Source organism: Camelus bactrianus, chromosome 5 (genome assembly GCF_048773025.1).
Source record: "Camelus bactrianus isolate YW-2024 breed Bactrian camel chromosome 5, ASM4877302v1, whole genome shotgun sequence".
Classification (NCBI taxonomy): Eukaryota; Metazoa; Chordata; class Mammalia; order Artiodactyla; family Camelidae; genus Camelus; species Camelus bactrianus.
Window position 1 is genome coordinate 98,336,052 of NC_133543.1, and position 19,215 is coordinate 98,355,266.

At 37.6% G+C, this 19,215-nt stretch overlaps 1 protein-coding gene across 2 annotated transcripts in view; it reads left to right on the plus strand.

Moving 5' to 3' along the window:
• DIS3L2 (DIS3 like 3'-5' exoribonuclease 2) overlaps positions 1–19,215 on the plus strand; it is a 321,952-nt gene that overhangs the window by 44,053 nt on the left and 258,684 nt on the right. For both annotated transcript variants that reach the window (XM_074364485.1, XM_074364486.1), the window contains exons 4-5: positions 7,386–7,439; positions 14,467–14,568. In XM_074364485.1, coding sequence (XP_074220586.1) covers positions 7,386–7,439; positions 14,467–14,568 — 156 coding nt within the window. The remainder of the gene's footprint in view (positions 1–7,385; positions 7,440–14,466; positions 14,569–19,215) is intronic.

Below are 19,215 nucleotides of genomic sequence, written 5' to 3' on the forward strand. Positions count from 1 at the left end.
GTGCTTTATAGTTTACAAAGTATTACCAGCTAATTCTGCAGTTTGGCTCAGCAAACATTTATTGAGTATCCGCTGTGAGCCAGTTTATAGTTAGGAGCACACCGCATGGATGCTCCCGAGATGAAGGTGGATGAGATTGCCTTTCTGTACTTTGAGCTTGCAGCCCAGCACTGGAGCAGGTAGTTGTATGTACAGATGATCTAAGGATAAAGGGTTAGTGCTCAGATAAAAGTGTGACCAGGGTTTATGGGAGAATGTTGGGGGAAACCGGGAAACTGTACAGGGTGACACCCGTAGTGAATATTGAAAGATGACTCATTTGGGCCTATTAAGTGAGTGATATCAGTGTGGGAAGGAAGTAGGGAGAGTCAGTGACACTACTGAAAACATGAACTGAGAAATAATATAGAGCAAGGTGGATTAGGTCTCCTTAGGCATGAACTCTGAGGCAGATAGTAGGTAACGAGATGAAGAGGGAGGAGGGGCCACATATTCTTTGAATTAGATCTATTTTATAATTCTTAGATCAGTATAAAAACATTACCATGTGTTACCTGACTCACTTGAAAATGTTGACTGTGTTCCATTTTCTCTTATTCTGAGTGCCCAGCTTCTATATTTGTGTTCTGGCCTGGAGATCCAGCCAATGAACAGATACTGTCATCTTCTCTTCCTTTTTATCCTCTTTTTGTATTTACCTGTGGCCAAGTACACATGTGTTTAATATAGACTCTTGAGTGGAAAATTGTTTTTAACACATTAGTTGCTTATTCTGATTTTAGAAGTACAGTTGGTTTTTTTTTTTTTTTAAACTTCCCTTGGATTTCCTGGATAAGGCCTCTCAGGAAATTTGAAGCTGCAGTTGGACATTTGTCCATTCATAAATCTGTTCATTTGCTGTTTATTATTCAGTGCACACACTGAACTCCATTTTATCTACAAGTTTCTTGGCCCTCATCTTGTTTTGTGTATGAGGACCAGTCATGCTTTTCCCATTCTCAGCTCCTGCCATTCTCTTCCAGCACGCTCTGCTCCATTCACCCTGATCTTCAAAACTTTTCCCGTAAAAACTCTGCTCTTTGATTACTCTGTGACTCTGTACTCACTGTTCCTGGTGCTTGGAATACTTTCTCCCACTATCTTAATGTAATCGTCCTTGACCTTACCTGAATGTCCCCCTTTTATGAAGCCTCACTTTAATTCTCCAAGCAGAATCAGCTGTTACCGCTTTCCTGAAGTTGACTTTTTAGTTTACCGTTTATTCTAAACTTATTACCATTTCTTGGCACTTATGCTTCCTCAAATAGAGTGTTCACTTCCTTGTGGGCAGGTTCATGTCTTACTCCCACAAATTAACCTAATGCCTGGCATTTGATTGATACTTAATAAGTTTATATTGGATAAATACTTGTTTACTGACTGAGTAAAGAATCAAAGTACTGTCTTTGAAGAAGTGTGAGAGGAACCTTGGTTGTTACAACTTGGAAGAAAAATTGCTTATAATTTTGGTTATAGAATTTACAGAGAGAGGCTGAGGGAAATACTATGCAATGGTATTATTTATACTCCTTCCTATTAATTTTTGCTTTTGAAGCAACTCTTTGCTAATATTAAAACAAAAAGTTGATCAATATAACAACTCTCATTCCCAGAAGTTTGTAAGTGATTCCTCCTGGCCTGTGACATCATGAGACTCAGCAGCCAGAGCCTCCCCCCACAGATGAGAACGGTTGTTCTTTGCAGATGGGAAGGGAATGGGTTCCAGATATGAGGTCACTGTGTGAAATATACAACACTGTAAATAAGATTTTTCATAGGCAGAGAAACAGAGTCCATCTGTGCAGGCCTTGATGGGTAAGGTAAAAAGCTAGACAAGAAAAGATATTTGAATGCTGTTGGAGAAAATTAAATTGATTAAATATGTATATATATTTATTTTTACATTTTTTAAATGTAAGCATTTGTTAACTTTTGTGTTCACACTTAAGTATAGTGTGACATCCTTTTTCTTTTCCTCATCCGGAGAAGAAACTTGTACTGAACGATAGAGATATTTTTAGATAGAGGAAAAATATTTTCATTTTATTTTCAATACTTTGCCCAATAATTTGACATTTCATTAGTGGTTTGCCCTATATGGTGAAGAGTAGTCCACAGAGACCAAAGAAATCTCTTTCCTGTGTTTGAATTGACCAGTAGTAACACATGATCATGTATATGTAGTTTTGAAATTTTTTTGGTAAACAAGTTCTCACATCAAAGAGTATATGTTTTTTCTCACTCCATAGGTACAGTATTGGGAGGTTGTTATGGGAGATGTTAGGGGAAATGAGAGTGTGGGATAGAGAGGCCTGGAAGGGACTTAGCTTTGGGGTGATGACCAAAGTGATATTGAAGTAATAGTGAAGTATGAAGATAGTAGAATTGGCTGGTTTCATGTTCCTAGCTGGTTCTTTGGCAAAAGGTGGTTCAGACTGAGCCACCAGGGCTGTATGAGGCATGAAGTCACATTTCCCCTAGAATAAAATGTTAATGTAAAGTAATGGGACCTTGAAAGAAATTGTAGTCCAGGACAACAGGACATGATGGGCTAGTGTCTAGGACCTTCACCATTTGTTAAGAGTAAAATTAGAGAACACTTGGGTGTGAGTTAAAGGGAGGAATAGTGACATTACAGTGAACTGCCCAGTCGTTTAGAAGGAACAGATGATATTCAAAACATTAATGCCAGGTGGTAGGAGAACTTCTACTCTGCAGACGTTAATTAATTAGCCCAACAAGTGTTTCTTGACTGCCTACTAAGTGCCAAGCATATACCAGTATGTAGATAGGCAATTCACTGGAGGAGATAGAAAAAAACAACTAGGGAAATAAAGAGGAAATTATGGCCTGTGATGCATGCTAACAGGGAAGTAAGAAAGATGAAAGAGGATAATTAGAGAGAGCCACTTGACATAGGGTGTTTAGGCCTCTCCGAGGAGGTGATCTCTGAGATGAGATCTGCAGGTTGGAAAAAATGAGCCAGCCATTTGAAGAATTAGCAAAAGAACATTACAGGCAGAGATATCAGCTAGTAGAAGAATGGCAAGCAGAAAAAGCCTTGATGTTTCTGAGGACCAAGAAGAAAGCCTATTAGATGTAGTGAGCAAAGGGAATTACAATATGGTAATAAATTGGAAAGGTAGGCAGTTGCTAAATCATGTAGGGTCTCTAGGCGGTATTGGAGAGTTGGATTTTATTTAAGAACAATGGAGATTCACTGAATTGTATTAAGCAGGGGAAGGACATGATCTATTTTATGCTTTTAAAACAACTCTCTGGCAACTGTGAGATGAACAGCCTAGAGTGGAACCTGGGAGAACATGTAGAAGGCTGTCAGAGTCAATCAGGCAAGAAAATGTGGAGATGTGACCAAGGGTGGTGGCAGTGAAGATGGAGAGAAATGGATGGATTTGGCACTAGTACTGGCATGACATGCTGATGGATGAAATGTGGAAGGTAAGGCAAAGGGAGTGATAAAGGATGACTCCTAAGTTTTTTAGTTGGGTAAAGGATGGATGATGTTGCCACTAGCCAAGATACAGAAGGTTGAAAGTTGCAGTGTGGTACTGGTTTCTGGGGAGAAGTGAGCAGGTGGCATAAATGAGTGAAGAGGCCCTGATGGTGACTATGGCAAATAGAGAGGCAGTCTGCAGCAGTTACGAGCAAGGACTTTGGAACCAGACTGCTTGGTCTTGAATGTGGTATGAAAGTGGGCACATCTCAGTGCCTCTATTTCTTCATTTTATAAAAAAGAGGGTAATAGTACCTTTCTCATAGGGTTGTTTTGAGGGTTAAATTAGTTGGTAGATAAAGCTCTTAAAACAGTGTGTGACGTGATAAACTGGTATGTTACTTGTGACTGTTTTTATTGCTATACAAGAAGCATCTGTTATCCAGTTCAGGTGGTTGCTGCCATGTAGGGTTAGCTAGTTTTTCAAGAAAGTCTGGAAATACATATTTATGTGTGAAATTCCTCAGTTTTAAGCATATTCAAACATCCTGTAAGCCAAATAAAACATGTTTGTGATTGCCAAGTTAGGCTAATTAGCCCAGTTGTGTGATATTTTTCTATAGTAATATTCAGCTCCTTGGGTGTAAGGATGGGGAAGGCAGATAGCTGGAGTCAACTGAAAGTGAGGTTTTGCTAGTTGAATACAAGAGGAAGTGTGGACCCAAGGCTCAGGATTTGTAAGGGCAGTAGGTACTGACAGGCCATGTTAACGAGGTAGCCAAGGAAGGGAATGAATGTAGTGGGAGAACGATAAATGGTAAAAATGTGGTAAGGTCCCTGGATTGGAAGTCTTGGTGAAGATGAAGAATTGTTGAAGTGGAATTTCTACCTTAGTGACCTGGAAGGATAGAAGATTGTGATCAGAAAGTGTGATACTTGATTTTAAAATCAATGTTTGGAGGTGGTGTAGTTAGCAATGATAACAAGATATAGGCTGTGAACATGGGAGAGAGTGACTAGGGTGGGTGGGCTAGAGTGTCTGGCGAGGGTTGCCTGATCATCCATGTGGATGTGAGGTCCCATAAATGTTTATAGGAATGAGGCTGGAGAGAAACAGAGTGTGCTAAGAGGCAAAACATTAGTAAATCAGGGTTACGATCAGGAGGTTTGATGATGACAGTACCAGGGAGGTACAGCAGGAGCTAAACGTGAACTTCTAAGGGTCTGGGGGTTTTGAGAGAGAATGAGGGGGAAATAATTTTAAAGCTGCAATGGGGAAGTTGAGGGAAAACATTCTTCCTCTAGTCCCTGAGATATACAGAGTAGGAGAGAGAAAATTGGCTCCCTTTGAGAGCTCTTAAAGGGAAGTGATCACATCAGAGGACAGCCAGGTTTCAATTGAGGCAAGGAGGCACTGGAGCATTCAGAAAAGAGATGGAGGTTGTAGGAGCCTCACCAGTCAATTTCAGGCCTAGGAAAGAGTTGAGGATGAGGGGTGATGGTTTGGGGCAGATTAGGTGATGGTCATAAAAATATGGAAATATAAGTTCTGGGCTTATGTAGGTGAGTGGGACAAATCATCTGCTAGAAGTCTTTTTCAGTTTCAGGGCCATTTCTTGACATGCTTTACTGACAGCTTCTTCCGTCAGGCTGTGGGGATGACTCTGCTAGGCTGTGGGGATGACTCTGCTCTGCTGTGGAACTCTGCTGGAGTTTATTCTTAGTGTGATCCGTGCTCTCAGCGGGTCTGTTCCTGAGGTCCAGTTCTTAAGAGTATGCTCCAGTCAAACGGCAAATGTTTTTCTTGAACAGGCTTCTATCCTTCCCTGTATGCTTCTATATCTCAGGAAGTTTGGGGTAGACAATCAAGGATAGAATCTTTTAGGTCCTTTTAATATTTGTGTTTTTAAATAGAGCCAAGAAATATATAATAACTATAAATGGAGTATAACCTTTAAAAATTATGGATCATTGTGTTATACACCTGTAACTTATATACTATTGTACATCAACTCTATCTCATTAAAAAAAAATCACATACACAAAATAGAGGTAAGATACAGCCGTGAGCCACCTCTTTCTCCTCAGCCTCGCCTTGGTCTCTCTCAGTGCTCTGTAATGAAAGGTGCTTTCAAAGCAGAAGACATTCTCTTCTCTGTACTCCTTCATGTACTAACCATTCACTTGAAGCTTATCACTTGAGCTTGAATTGATGATAGAAGAATAACAATTGAAAGAAAACTTAGGTCAAAAAATGAATTTTAAAAATTAACTTCAATGAATTCACTGTTATGTGTTTGGAATGTCTTCCCCTCACTGGACTGTAAGCTCTGAGGGGCAGAGACTGTCAGTTATTACTCTATTGTGTCCCCATCACTTAGCATAGTGCCTGTCATGCTAGTTGTCAGGAAATATTTGTTATGTGAGTAGATGAATATTTAGGATAAATGTAATAAGCCTTTTTCCTTTCTCCCCAACAACAAATTGCTGTCCTAAAAATGAAATTGCAGTGACATTAATGGAAAGGGACTGGCCTCAGGGAACTTTGCCTGCCTTATCTCCCAGCCCCTCTCCCTCTTCCCCTAGTACTGCAAGATGGTAGAAGAGAATTTGCCTTCTTAATCACTCTTGCCTAAATTTCCCTTCTGGTTTATCTCAAGTTTGGCTCCTCCTTCAAGTGTCAGGTTGGACACCATCTCTGGAGCCTTTCCTAGTGCCCTCAGCTGAAAGTAGGCTGTTCCCTCACTTATGGCATTCTTCATGTTTTAATTTATAAACAGGAACTGAGCTTGATTATCATTTTCCTTCCAATATTTTCTGTCTCAGGGGCTTGGATATAAGCAGAATTCAATAAATAATGATTGAATTAAGGACTGAAAGAAGATTTCTAGTAGTCTGTGGGATTTAACACAGTGGTATAAACTGTTGCGTGGAAATTTGTGATTTAAACATGGTTGTACCAGTGAAAGAAAGAATTATTTTCTGCTTTATTTTATGCCCTCACCTATTTTGTTAATCGTGTATCTTTGAGTCTTTCAATATTTTAGAGGGGAAATGTTATTTAAAACACTTACTCAAGACACCCTTTGAGTCTGGCTTTTAGGAAAATAACTGCCTCCATCTATGTGTTCCAGTGGCCTTCAAATGCGGCTGTAAGTGGGGAGGGTTACAGCTTCCTGCAAGAGCCTAAAATACTGAACTGCTATTGAAGAGGGCCCCCACCTGCACCTCTGTGCATAAATAGAAGCAGACCCTGATTTGGTGCTGGAATAACATGAAATTGAAGGCAAACTGGGTGGCCTGGCCGTTGGAGCCAGGATTCCCATTTACATTAAGAGTTGGTTCTGGACCATTTTGAATTATTGACTCATTCGGCTCTGCAGAGGGGCCAAAGTAAAAATTATGCATCCAGTCCCTTGAGGCTGAGTAGTCAGCTTGGAAATCAACCTGCATCACTTTGAAGATTGTCACAGAAACAAGCAGTTTTGGAAAGGTCTTAAAGAATAAACAAGGCCATTGTGTGGTGGGGTGTAATCCCCAGATAACCTTGTTCTTTAAGTTTTAAATTTGAAGACTATCATACAGGGGCACGTAAAATCTCAACAGTTGCCACTTTCCCACTCCACGCCAAGCTCTGTCGCTTCTCACCTCTGCCCGTTCACAGCAAGGTGCCAGTGTGAGCTTTCAATTTTTGATGGAACTCTGTGTTATAGACATCAGTGTAAATCGTGTTTCATGGATTTAATGAATAGTTCTCATACATCTAACTTGTTTCCTAGATCGAACTGTTTATTAATTTTAAAACTTTTTATTGGATAATAACTTATGTATGGAAAAATCTTAAGTATGTAACTAGTTAAATTTACACAGATTTAATTTTTTTATTTTAAAGGGTGTATTGAGAATCAATCCGAAGAAGTTTCATGAAGCCTTCATTCCTTGCCCAGTAAGTTCAATAACTTTATAATAAACCTAATGTCACATTTAATTTTTTAGATGTGTTGTGAAACTGAAATCATATATTCTAACTAAAAAGCAGAGTAGTAAAACAAAATTGAGGATGGGCAAGGATTTGTTTCAAATTTAAACAAACAAAATTTGCCGTTGGTTAAGAACCCCTTCTGCCAGTCTTAAAATCACACGTCAAATGAAAGGGATGACATTTGTTACTAGGCTTCAGGGAGCAGCTGAGCCCATGCAGACACCCACCAGTTCTTGTAATTGGACGCCCTTGGTTTATAGTTTAAAAGGATTTATGGATTTTTCCACTGATTTAAGTTAATCTCTCCTAAACAAATACGCTATCTACTTTCAATCTACTGCATGAGCTAATCTACAAATTTGTCCAAAAATAATGTGCCATGCCTTTTTTTGGTGGAGGGAAGTCAGAATTTCTTACTTTACTTTTATGTAGGTGATAGGACTTGGTATAAGGCTTTTTATCGTTGGATCTTTATACAGTTTCTTAGGTTCATGACTCATTTTAACAGGCTCTCTCCCATTAAGGGACGTTCACTCTGCCATATAGTTAGCAGCAGGTCTCTGGATAAGGCTTGATTGTGCAAAGCTGAGAGAGCAATATTCTTAAATTCTTGACCTAACTTTTCCAGGATGCCATAAATAGGATAGCCATAAAATTAGGTTTTTCACAGTGGAAGAGACCATAGGAAGAAACTTTAGCTAATAGATGAAGAAATGGAATACATAGATTTCAGTTAACATATTTCATTACATGAAATGACAGGTTTAATGAGAATACAAGTTCAGTCATGTACTTCATAGGTATTATGTTTATTGTTGTTGTTACAATAACCTAAGAGCTATTCTAAAGCTCAGTTTAGTGCCTTTTCCCCTTGCCCTGTCTAGAAGCCAAGGATTCACATTTGTATCTCAAGTTGAGGTCTTACCCACTGGATTCGATAAAAAGTATCACATGTCACATTGTTCTCTCTTGAGTCACTTTCTGTTCCTATGACAGAACATGGTATATACACTGACCCTGGTGCTTAGATGATAGGATTGAGGGTCAGCTTGGAGGTAGCAGCTTAGCTGCAGAAGCAGTGTCATCATACGGTGGAAGCACAGTTGACATGGGTGTTAGATTCCAGAGTTTGCTCATAAGGTGAAAATCACATTCAGTCATCATAAAAATTACCCATGAAAATCTCCTAGGAGTATGCCATGTTGGAGATGGATAAACCATCTTGCAGTAAGTCTAGCATAGCCAGCGTTTTCTCCACATTAGAAAGAATGATTGTTTCTTCACTGGCATACCAATTGAAGGGGCTTAATTATATTAGGGGCCCCAGTGTGTGAAAAACATGGATTTGAGCATGAGCGTCACACCCAGTGCAATAAGAAGTTCACCCCGAGAGGCACATGGGAACTGAGCAGATTTCAAATCTCCTATCTCCTGTGCACATTGAGGTTTGCTCTCATTGATTGGAATGATAAGAGGAATTACATACAGCATTTTGAAAATTTTAGTGCTTCTTTTTCTCTTCCATGAGCACACAGTATTGAATTTCCCCTAAGTTAGATTCCTATTAGGCCAGCTCCTGACCTTAGGACAAAAGCACACATACCACATATGAAATATTTAAAAGTTATAAATCACACTAAGAAACTGTTAAGTAAAATACATACATGACAAACCAGATATATTCCTTGCCAAACGTATGTACCTCCATGTACTCAGGTTCAAATATAGAATTCTGAGACTCCTTGGAGCTCCATGCTGAAGTGTGGCTGCATGGAGTGGGTGTACCTCTGGCATACCCCTCTTTCCTTCCCAGTCCTGGCTCCCTGTCCTCTCTTTGCTGCCCTTTTGCCTCCTCCTCCTCCATTCAGTGAGGGCCCTTACATGCATCTAGGTGACCATCTTATCCTACATGTCTAAGCTCTGACCACTCCCCTTAGAAATATCTACCATTAGCCATCTGTGAAGTCCAGAGGTGCCACCTGTGATGTGGTCTGTTTGGGAAGACAGACTGGGGAAGATGCCTATATATGCCCTGGAAGTAGGCTTGGAGCCAATTACAAATGGGGATGCACTTTCATTTGGTCCTGAGAACTCCTTACCTGAGTGAGGAGGGGTGTGGCTGAAGGAGGGCCAGAGCAGAGGTCCTCTAAAGTCTGGACCTAATTATGTTCCTGTAAGTTAAATTCATGTGATTTAAACTTGCAAATGATGTGTTGCCACTGTTTAATCTGGTTTGTTAGAGGAAGTTAAGAAGCAAAAGTTACTGATGCTTCAAAAGCTCAAGTTGTTCTCCCACTTGAAATTGTGTTCCTGACATGTCCTATTTAGAATTTTTTAGCTAATCATGGTATTTGGATTGGCTTATTTCTATACCTCTTTTTCTGTCTTACCTGGCCGCTGATAGAGTAATAAAATTGTATCAGAGGGAGAAAAAATGCTTAATGACTCACCTCTAATTAATTAAGAGCAGACTACAAAAGCTCTATCAAGGCCCAGTTGTAAGTGATTGTAGATACTCTGGTGTTGGACACTGGAACAATTCTGCATTCTAGTTTTGTGGTCTTCTGGTCAGTTTCCAGTTTTAGAAGAATTATTGAAAGAAATATCGAAGAAGGAGATAGTAGAGGCACTGAGTTACATGTGGATAAATCCCACCACTGGTCTGGATTTCTGAGTGTACATAGCTCATGTCCGTGTCAACTGTGAACTTGTGTGAACTAGAAAAATGCTCACAGGTAGATTAGGAGGTAGGATAGCAGAATCAGGGCCTGATTGTTACCTGTTCCCTGCTTTAGCAGAGAGAGAATAAAGACAGGAATTGATAGAAAGATGTAGCTTCTGCTCTGACAATAAGAAATAGAAAAGTTTCCTCAATTGTAAAATGAAGGGTAGATTAAATATTGTCTAATATTCCTCACAACTTTAAAATTCTAAAGTTTTTTGAGAAACAAAAATAGAGTAGATTTGATGAAATTATTTAGGTTTATTCTTACTCTAAAGACAGTTGTGAACTTACACAATATCGCTTTCAAAATATCTACTTATGTCAACAGACTAGGCACAGTGAATTGATCATCAGGTATAAAAAAGTACTTTTTTGTGGGGAATATGATTTAGTTTATTATAATTTCTACTCATAGAAAGTTGATATTTATTTTCTTATGACAAACCCAAAATATATGGGATAGGTTACTTCTGTGTGTACCTGCTAGTCTCCTGGTGTTCTCAATAAAAGTAAGGTACAGAGTTAAAATAAAACCATATGACTTTTTCAAGCAAAGCAAGATAAACTGATATTATTGAGATGCCTTTTTGAATCTATTTGGGGATAAGATGAAAAGGAGAAATGGACCAGATGTAAAAACCTAGATTTTTACAAAAAGCACAGTTTCTATTCTGAATTATATTGATGCAAGAAGTTCTGTAGCCTTTTTGTGCACCATATCATGGGAGTCACTCTTTGTACACCTGTGGAATTTATCTGGTCCAAAGGGAGCTATTCCATCCATGGAGGATGTTCTGACCATCATGGTGTACGTGGGTAGTCCTCCGCACTCCAGCCTCCTAAATATTTAATTCAGTTACCCCAGATCCCATTATATTTTCTCCAGGTTGCTCATTGTCTATTTTTCTTTTTTTATATTCTTTCTGATGGGTAGCATGGCTCTTCTGGCATTCTGGCATTCAAGTAAAGGACTGAACTCTTTGGCTTTAAAAAGTAGTTAGGAGGGATAACTCAAACTTTTAAAATATTGAGCTGTTCCCAAGTTTCTTATCTTTAAAATAAGAGATTCTGCAATAGATACAGGCTTCTGAATGAATCAGTGAAGTAAGAGCTGAGTGGTGATGCAGTATCTATAGATTTGTGTATTGATCAAGGTTCAACTCAGCCCTGCTTTTCTTTCTGACAATATGTACATTTTATTCATCTTAAATTTCTAAGGTAAGGGTGGTGTAGCTGCTTATGAAAGAGGCGTCTCATTGCATATATTTTGGCATGTGAGAATGACCTCCAGACAGCTTTATTTTCATTCGAGAGAAGTTGGAGAGATCTTGTTGCTTTACAAATTGGAGAAGGCAGTGATTGATATGTTGTGCAGCACTTCAGTTGTTCACTCTTTATTTATTGGTTGTCTCTTCCTATTTTTTTGAAAAGCTTGTTATGAGGTCAACTGCAGTAATTCTGTCTTTGTGGCTAACATGGTAGCTATTCCTTAGGGACTAGGGTGGGTCAAGTTTGGCAAAGTGTGCAGACCATGCTGCTAGCCCACGGCTAAATTAGAAACTGAACAGAAAGACTGTTCTAAAAGATCTTGAATGGTTTGTAATTGGAAACTATAAAAAAGTACTGAGTGTCTGAAATCCCATTTTGGAGGCAGTGGTGAATTTGGAATACTAATTTTAACTAAAATGTCATAATAATCACCTGCAGTCTGTTGAGTGTAACATCTATATCAAGTGTCTTTATTAGAAAATTTTGAGTGGTGGCTTTCCACACATGTTTGTTATTACCTTCTCTGAGGAAAATTAAAATTTTACTTCTCTCTAATCCTCTGAAAACAAGCACATAGTATAAACTCTAGGAAGGATGACAGGATAAGGGTACATGTTTGTGGATGAAACATTTAGAAAATATTTAAATATTTTCATGGAACTTTACCTCTGAAGTTATGCTTTTCTTAGCTACCTTCTACATTTAATTGTTTTTGTGTAGTAACTTGGTTTAATAAGAAGACTCTGTCACCTAATTCAGTTTGGCACTCGATACCTAGGAAGTTTTCTGGGGCTACACTGCTTAAGGTGGGTTGTTTTTAAGTATGTGATTGAAGATGAAGGTGTCCACGCCTTGTGACATTCATGGGAGGGAGTTCATTTGCTCCTTAGTGAGAAGGGTGGACTGTGAAAATGCTTTATGAAGCTCACGTTACCTTCCTTTCCTTTTTTTCTTTGCTTTCTGCTTGGGTCTCCATAAAAACAATCACAATTTTAGGATTATTTGTTCTAGTTCTGCAAAAAATGTCATGGGTATTTTGATAGGGATCACATTAAATCTATAGATTGCTTTGGGTAGTATGGTCATTTTAACAATATTAATTCTTCCAATTCAACAGCATGGGATAGTGTTCCATTTCTTTGAATCATCTTCAGTTTCCTTTAGCAATGTTTTATAGTTTTCAGTGTATGAATCTTTCACCTCCTTGGTTAAGTTTATTCCTGGGTATTTTATTTATTTTGATGAGATTTTTAAGTGGAATTTTGTTTTAATTTTCCTTTTTTTATATTTCATTATTAGTCTAAAGAAATGCAGAACATTTCTATATATTAATCTTGTATCCTGCTACCTTGTTGAATTCATTTATTAATTTTAATAGCTTTTGTATGGAGAATTTAAGTTTCTCTATAGAGAGTATCATGTCATCTACAAATTACATGGAGCCACAAAAGACCCAGAATTGCCAAAACAATCCTGAGGAAAAAGAGCAAAGCTGGAGGCATAACCCTTCCAGACCTCATTCATACTACAAAGCTACAGTAATCAAAACAGCATGGTATTGGCACAGAAACAGACATATAGATCAATGGGACAGAATAGAGAGCCCAGAAATAAATCCACACACCTATGGTCAATTAATCTATGACAAAGGAGGCAAGAATATACAATGGAGAAAAGACAATCTCGTCAATAAATGGGGTTAGGAAAGCTAGACAGTTACACATAAATCAATGAAATTAGAACATTCCCTCACACCATTTATAGGAATAAACTCAAAAAGGTTTAAAGACCCAAGTATAAGGCATGATACCATAAAACTCCTAAAAGAGAACATAGGCAGAATGTTCCCTGCCATAAATCACAACAGTATTTTCTTAGATCAGTCTCCCAAGGCAATAGAAATAAAAGCAAACAAACAAATGGGACCTAATCAAACTTAAAAGCTTTTGCACAGCAAAGGAAACCATCAACAAAATAAACAGACAGCCTAAGTAGGAGAACATATTTGCACCTGATGAGACTGACAAGGAGTTAATATCCAAAATACACAAACAACTCATACAACTCAATATCGAAAAAACCAAACAACCCAATTGAAAAAAGGGGCAGAAGACCTAAATAGACATTTTCAGACTCACAGAAACAGAAACAGACTCACAGACATAAAGAACAAATTTATGGTTATCAAAGGTGGAGGAGGGACAAATTAGGAGTATGGGATTAACAGATAACTACTATACATAAAATAGACAAACAGCAAGAGTTTACTGTATAGCACAGGGAATTATATTCAATATCTTGTAATAACCTATAATAGAATAGAATCTGAAAAAAATTAACTGAATCACTATGCTGTACACCTGAAACTGACACAATACTGTAAGTCAACTATACTTCAATTAAAAAAATGAACCAACAATTTGCTCTTTTTGCCACTTCCCTGAGAGGAGTGTGACTTTGTTGGTTTCTTCCTGGAGAACCTAAATCCTGGGGCTGGTTGTTGCTCCTGCCCTTGATTGGTTTTCTTAGGGGGTTCTATGTTGTTTTTATTCTGTTTTCTTGCAAACTGTCTGTTTTTACCTTTTCTCTTAAAAAATTTTAGTTAGTGTAGAAAAGGTATCATCATGCTTTATTTTATTTAAAACAAAAAAGAATTACTGAAGGATTACTTATTCCTTTCTCATTTCAGTTGTGAAAGCATGCAATCCCAGTTTTTTTGCATTACGTGTTTTTGTTTGTTTTTGGCCTGCATATAATAGATCTTTTCTTATTTGGTGATGTTTTTAGCATTATGTTAACTTGCTTTTATGCGTCCATCATAATTTCTGTTAGTTCCAAAGAGACTGAGCTTCTTCTAGGTCTGTTTGTGGCCATATACTAGTGTTCCTGTCAAATCAATGCACAGATTGTAGAGTTTACAATTTTTAAACCAAGGAAGTAATTTTTGGTTCTATTCCTTGGTAGAGCTGAGCTCTTTTATTTCTCTCTCCAATCTAGGATGGTGATCGAGACATTTTTATTGATGGAGTCGTTGCTCGTAATAGAGCCTTGAATGGGGATCTGGTGGTTGTGAAGCTGCTTCCAGAGGAGCAGTGGAAGGTGAGTTAAATTTTCATTTTCTAATTATAGACTTCTTAGGGCCTTTTGCATTCCATAGTGCATCAGTGAGACATCATAAACTAAAGTGGTGACAGACCCCTAAGACCCTCGGTTGCCCCAGAAGCAGGCCTCAGAATGCTTGGATGTAGAAGCATCTGGTGGGCAGACATCTAATGATTTGGGTTGTCCTTGCTCCTCCCCTGCCTCATCCATAGAATAGGAATAATCACAGTACCTACTTCCTAGGTTTGTGATAGTATTAAATGAGAATACATTTAAAAATCTTAAAATAGTTCCTGACAGTGGTAGCAGCTTAAGTTTTTATTATTTATTTTCCCCACTAACATGGGGAGTTCTACCTTATCTCAGAGCTTTATTGAGGTATAAATTAAATTTTTTATCTGATAGGGTAATAGTAATTGAGTTAGAGCTATGTGTCAGGAATTTGTAGAGTGTAAGGAAATTAGTAATGATCAAGATGGACATAGTTCTTGTCCTCATGGAGCTCTTAGTCTGGTGAGGAGTGCAGGTAGGAAGAGGCAGATACTACTCATACTTATACAAAATTAAGAATAATTTTGATTAAGCTGTGAAGTTATGTGTAGAATGTTTTATGAGAGTGAATTATCCTACTCTAGATCCACCTCTCCTCCATCTCCCCAGCCCCCACCTCTAGTTGCTGCCAATTGTGGATAGTCTCATTCCTTGATTCCTTGAAACCACGGCTAAGGGTTGACTCCAGATCCTAGCAACATAGACTTATTTAGGTCACTTCCTCTTTTCTTGAAAGCATCATCTAGCACAGTGTTGACCAGGTTTAAAAAGACAAGAAGAGTGCATTAAGTTCTGGTCAAACCAAAGGAAGTATTCCTAGAGGTCATTCGAGAGAGTTAATAGGCAGCATTATAGTAAAGATAAGCCAAAGAGGGAATAAGAAAGATGATGTCTTCTTTTGATTTAAGGAGTGAGAATGGATAGACTAGAAAGAAATAGAAGATTGGTTAGCAAGACGGGTATCTAAAGCTGACCAGAGCAGGTATGGGGTATTAACTCGTCAAAGAGTAGGAATGGCTGTGTTCAGTTTTAATTTCTTCTTAGACATTTTAATAGAGATGTTGAGAACATATGGAGGTCTAGATGGTTTCACTTACTGATGAATTTTACTAAATATTTAAGGAAGAAATAATCCTGAGTCTATAAAAGCACAGAAAATGCAAGAGGATACCTTTTCCAGCTCATTCTGTGAAGTCAGCATTGCCCTAATACCAAAACCAGGAAAAGACATTATAAGGAAAGAAAGCTACAGACCAGTACTCCTCACAAACATAGTTGAAAAAAGTCCTCAACAAAATATTAGCAAATAGAATTCAGCAATGTAGTAAAAGGATAGTACAACATGAGCAAGTGGGGTTTATCCCAGGAATGCAAGATTGGTTTAATATTAGAAAAGTAATTCTGTATAATTCACCATATTAACAGGCTAAATTTAACTCCATATTTCAATCAAATGGCATCATTTTGATACAAAAATCCATTTGACAAAAGTCCACAACCATTTATGATAACTCACAGCAGACTAGGAATAAAAGAGGACTTCAGTCTGGTGAAGAATGTATCACCACTGGGTATGATGTTATAACTAACAAATGCAGAATGGTAAAAGACTGAATGCTTTTCCTCCGGTATTGGGAATGAAGTAAGAATGTCCCTTCTCATTCCTTTTATTCAGTGTTATACTGGAGATTCTAGTTAGTATGATGAAGCAATAGTAAAGAAGCATTTAGATTGGAAAGGAAGAAATAAAACTCTTTACTCTTAGACTGTGTGATCTTCTCTGTATAAAATCCTAATGAATTTACAAGAAAAGTTACTAGAACTAATAAAATAAGTGAGTTTAGCAAGGCTGAAGGACAGAAGGCTAATATACAAAAATCCATTGTACTTCTGTAAACTAGCAATGAAAAAGTAGAAACTGAAAAATTTCTTAAAGTACCATTTTTAGTAGGATCAAAAATATGAGATACTTAGGGTTAAATGTGACCAAAGATGTGTAAGGCTATAAAACATTACTGGGAGAAATTAAATAAGGTCTCAATAAATGGTAAGAAATACTGTGTTTATGAATTAAAAAACTCAATATTGTTAAGTTGCCAGCTCTATTCAAAGTGATCTATAGATGAAGCACAATCCCAGACAAAATCCTAGGAGGCATTTTGTAGAAATTAACAAACTGACTTTAAGATTTATAGGAAAGGGCAAAGGACTTAGAAGAGCCAAAACAAAGTACAACAAAGTTGGAGGACATATATTACTTAATTTCAAGACTTACAAAGCTCTGGTAATCAAGACAGTTTGGTGTTACCAAGGTGGACATGTAGATCATTGGAAGATCAATGGTATGTAATAGAGATTCCAGAAATAGACCCATACATATATGATTGATTAATTTTCTACAAAGGTGCCAAGATAATTCAGTGAGGAAAGAATATCTTTTCAACAAATGTGCTATTGCAATTGTGTAACCATTTGGAAAATAAGGAACTTCAACCCTTACCTTGTACCAATAAGGAACTAACTAGAAATGAATCATACATCTAAATGTTTGTGTAAAAAGTGTAACTTTTCTAGAAGAAAAGAGAAGAGAAAATTTTAATGACCTTAGATTTGGCAAATATTTCTTAAGCATAATATTAAAAATATGAAACATAAAAGAAAAAAATAAATTTTAAAATCAAAATTGTAATAACTTTTGCTTTTCAGTGGACAGTTACAAAAATGCACTCGCAAGCCACAGACTAGGAGAAAATATTTGCAAAACATTTACCTCACCAAAAACTGTAATCTAGAATGTAAAGAACAAGTCAATAATAAACAAACAACCCAGTTAAAAACTGTATTAAAGATTTGAATAGATACTTTACTAAATAAGATATATGGATGGTAAATAAGCATATGAAAATATGCTCAACATAATTAGTCATTATGGAATACAAGTTAATAGCACAAAATATGAATACAGGAATCACTAGAATAGCTAAAGTTGAAAAGACTGACCATAAACAGTGTTGACAAGGATATTGAGCAACTGGAACTGTCATATGCTGCTGATGGGAATATAAAACAGTACAGCCGCTTTGGAAAACAGTTTGGCAGTTTCTTAAAACATTAAGCATATCCCTATCATATGACCCAGCCATTCCATTGCTAAATATTTACTTTAGAGAGAATAAAGCATTTGTTCCTGTAAATACTTTATATATGAAAGTTCATAGCATTTTTTTTGGTAATAGCCCTAAACTGAAAGCAACCCAAATGTCCATCAGCATGTAAACTAAATTTGGTATGTCTGTTCAGTGGAATACAACTCAGCTGTTTAAAAAAAAAAGCAATAAACTCTTAACACATGCAACAACGTGGTTGGATCTCAAAATAATTATGATGGATGAGAGAAGCTAGACAAAAAAAGAATATGCTGTGTATGATTTCATTATGTAAAACTCTAGAAAATGCAAACAGGTCATTGGTTGCCTGGTGTGGCAATAGGAGAGATGGACTACAGAGGGACCCCAAGGAAACTTCAGGGGGTGATAGACTTGTTCATTATCTTGATAGGATAATTTCATAATTGTATTTGTCAAGACCAATAATTTGTGCATTTTAAATGTATGTAGTTTATTGTATGTCAGTTATACCTCAATAAAACCATACAAAATACTGAAAATGAAACTAGCAAAAGAAGGTATTTGGACAGATGAGTCTGGAGCTCCAAGAAGAAATTGAACCTAAAGATGTAAATTTGGGAGCCATCAACATATATGAGGTGTTGAGACCACGTAGTGGATGGGATTACCTAGAGAGTGTAGCTAGAGAAAGGCAGCTGAATATTGAGTTCCTAAGGGAAGCCAACATGTAAAGGTCAACAAGAGGATCTCTTTAGAGCTCAGCAAAGGGGACTGCAGAGAGGCCTGTGCCCCTGATATATTGGGGGCATGAACCATGATGGTTAAATTTCAGCAGTGCATGATTGAGAGAAAAGGCTGATGCATCCTGAGGGTGTAGGGGGCAGAAGTCCAAGGAAATGGGTATCCACAAACTCAGGCTCTCATAGTCCATATAACCTGCTTGAATCTAGGAAGGCATTTTTTGATCTACCTTGTTGACTTTTTCAAACCTTTTGGTAAAAGGAAGCTTCATGGAAAGAACAGTATACCTTTAACCCTAAGTAAGGAGGAAGATGTTTAGTGAAATCTGTTCTCAGGATTAAGCATAGGAATCCAAGTCCAAAGAGGGCAGAGTCAGGAACTTTTGATGAAAACGTTTTGCCTGTGATTAGTAATGATCCTGATATATTACTTCTGCATTTTCCCACAGTGTAAAAACGTCCCAGTTAGCAATAAACTTCTTAAAATGCAAAAGGCCTCTCTTTATCCTCTGTGTTGTCTAGTCTGAACCTCTTTAGTAGCCAGTCTTATGGAGAGAAATATTGAAGGGGCTAGAGTGGACTGTGGCATCTTTCAAGTCAAAAGAAAAATAGGCTGAGTGCTTAAATCTTGGGTGCCGGGTGCTGGGTGTTGGCTGCTGGCTGGTACGTCAGAAATGGTGCTAGAGCTTATTTGATGGTTTTCTTGCCAGTACTTAAGACTTGTC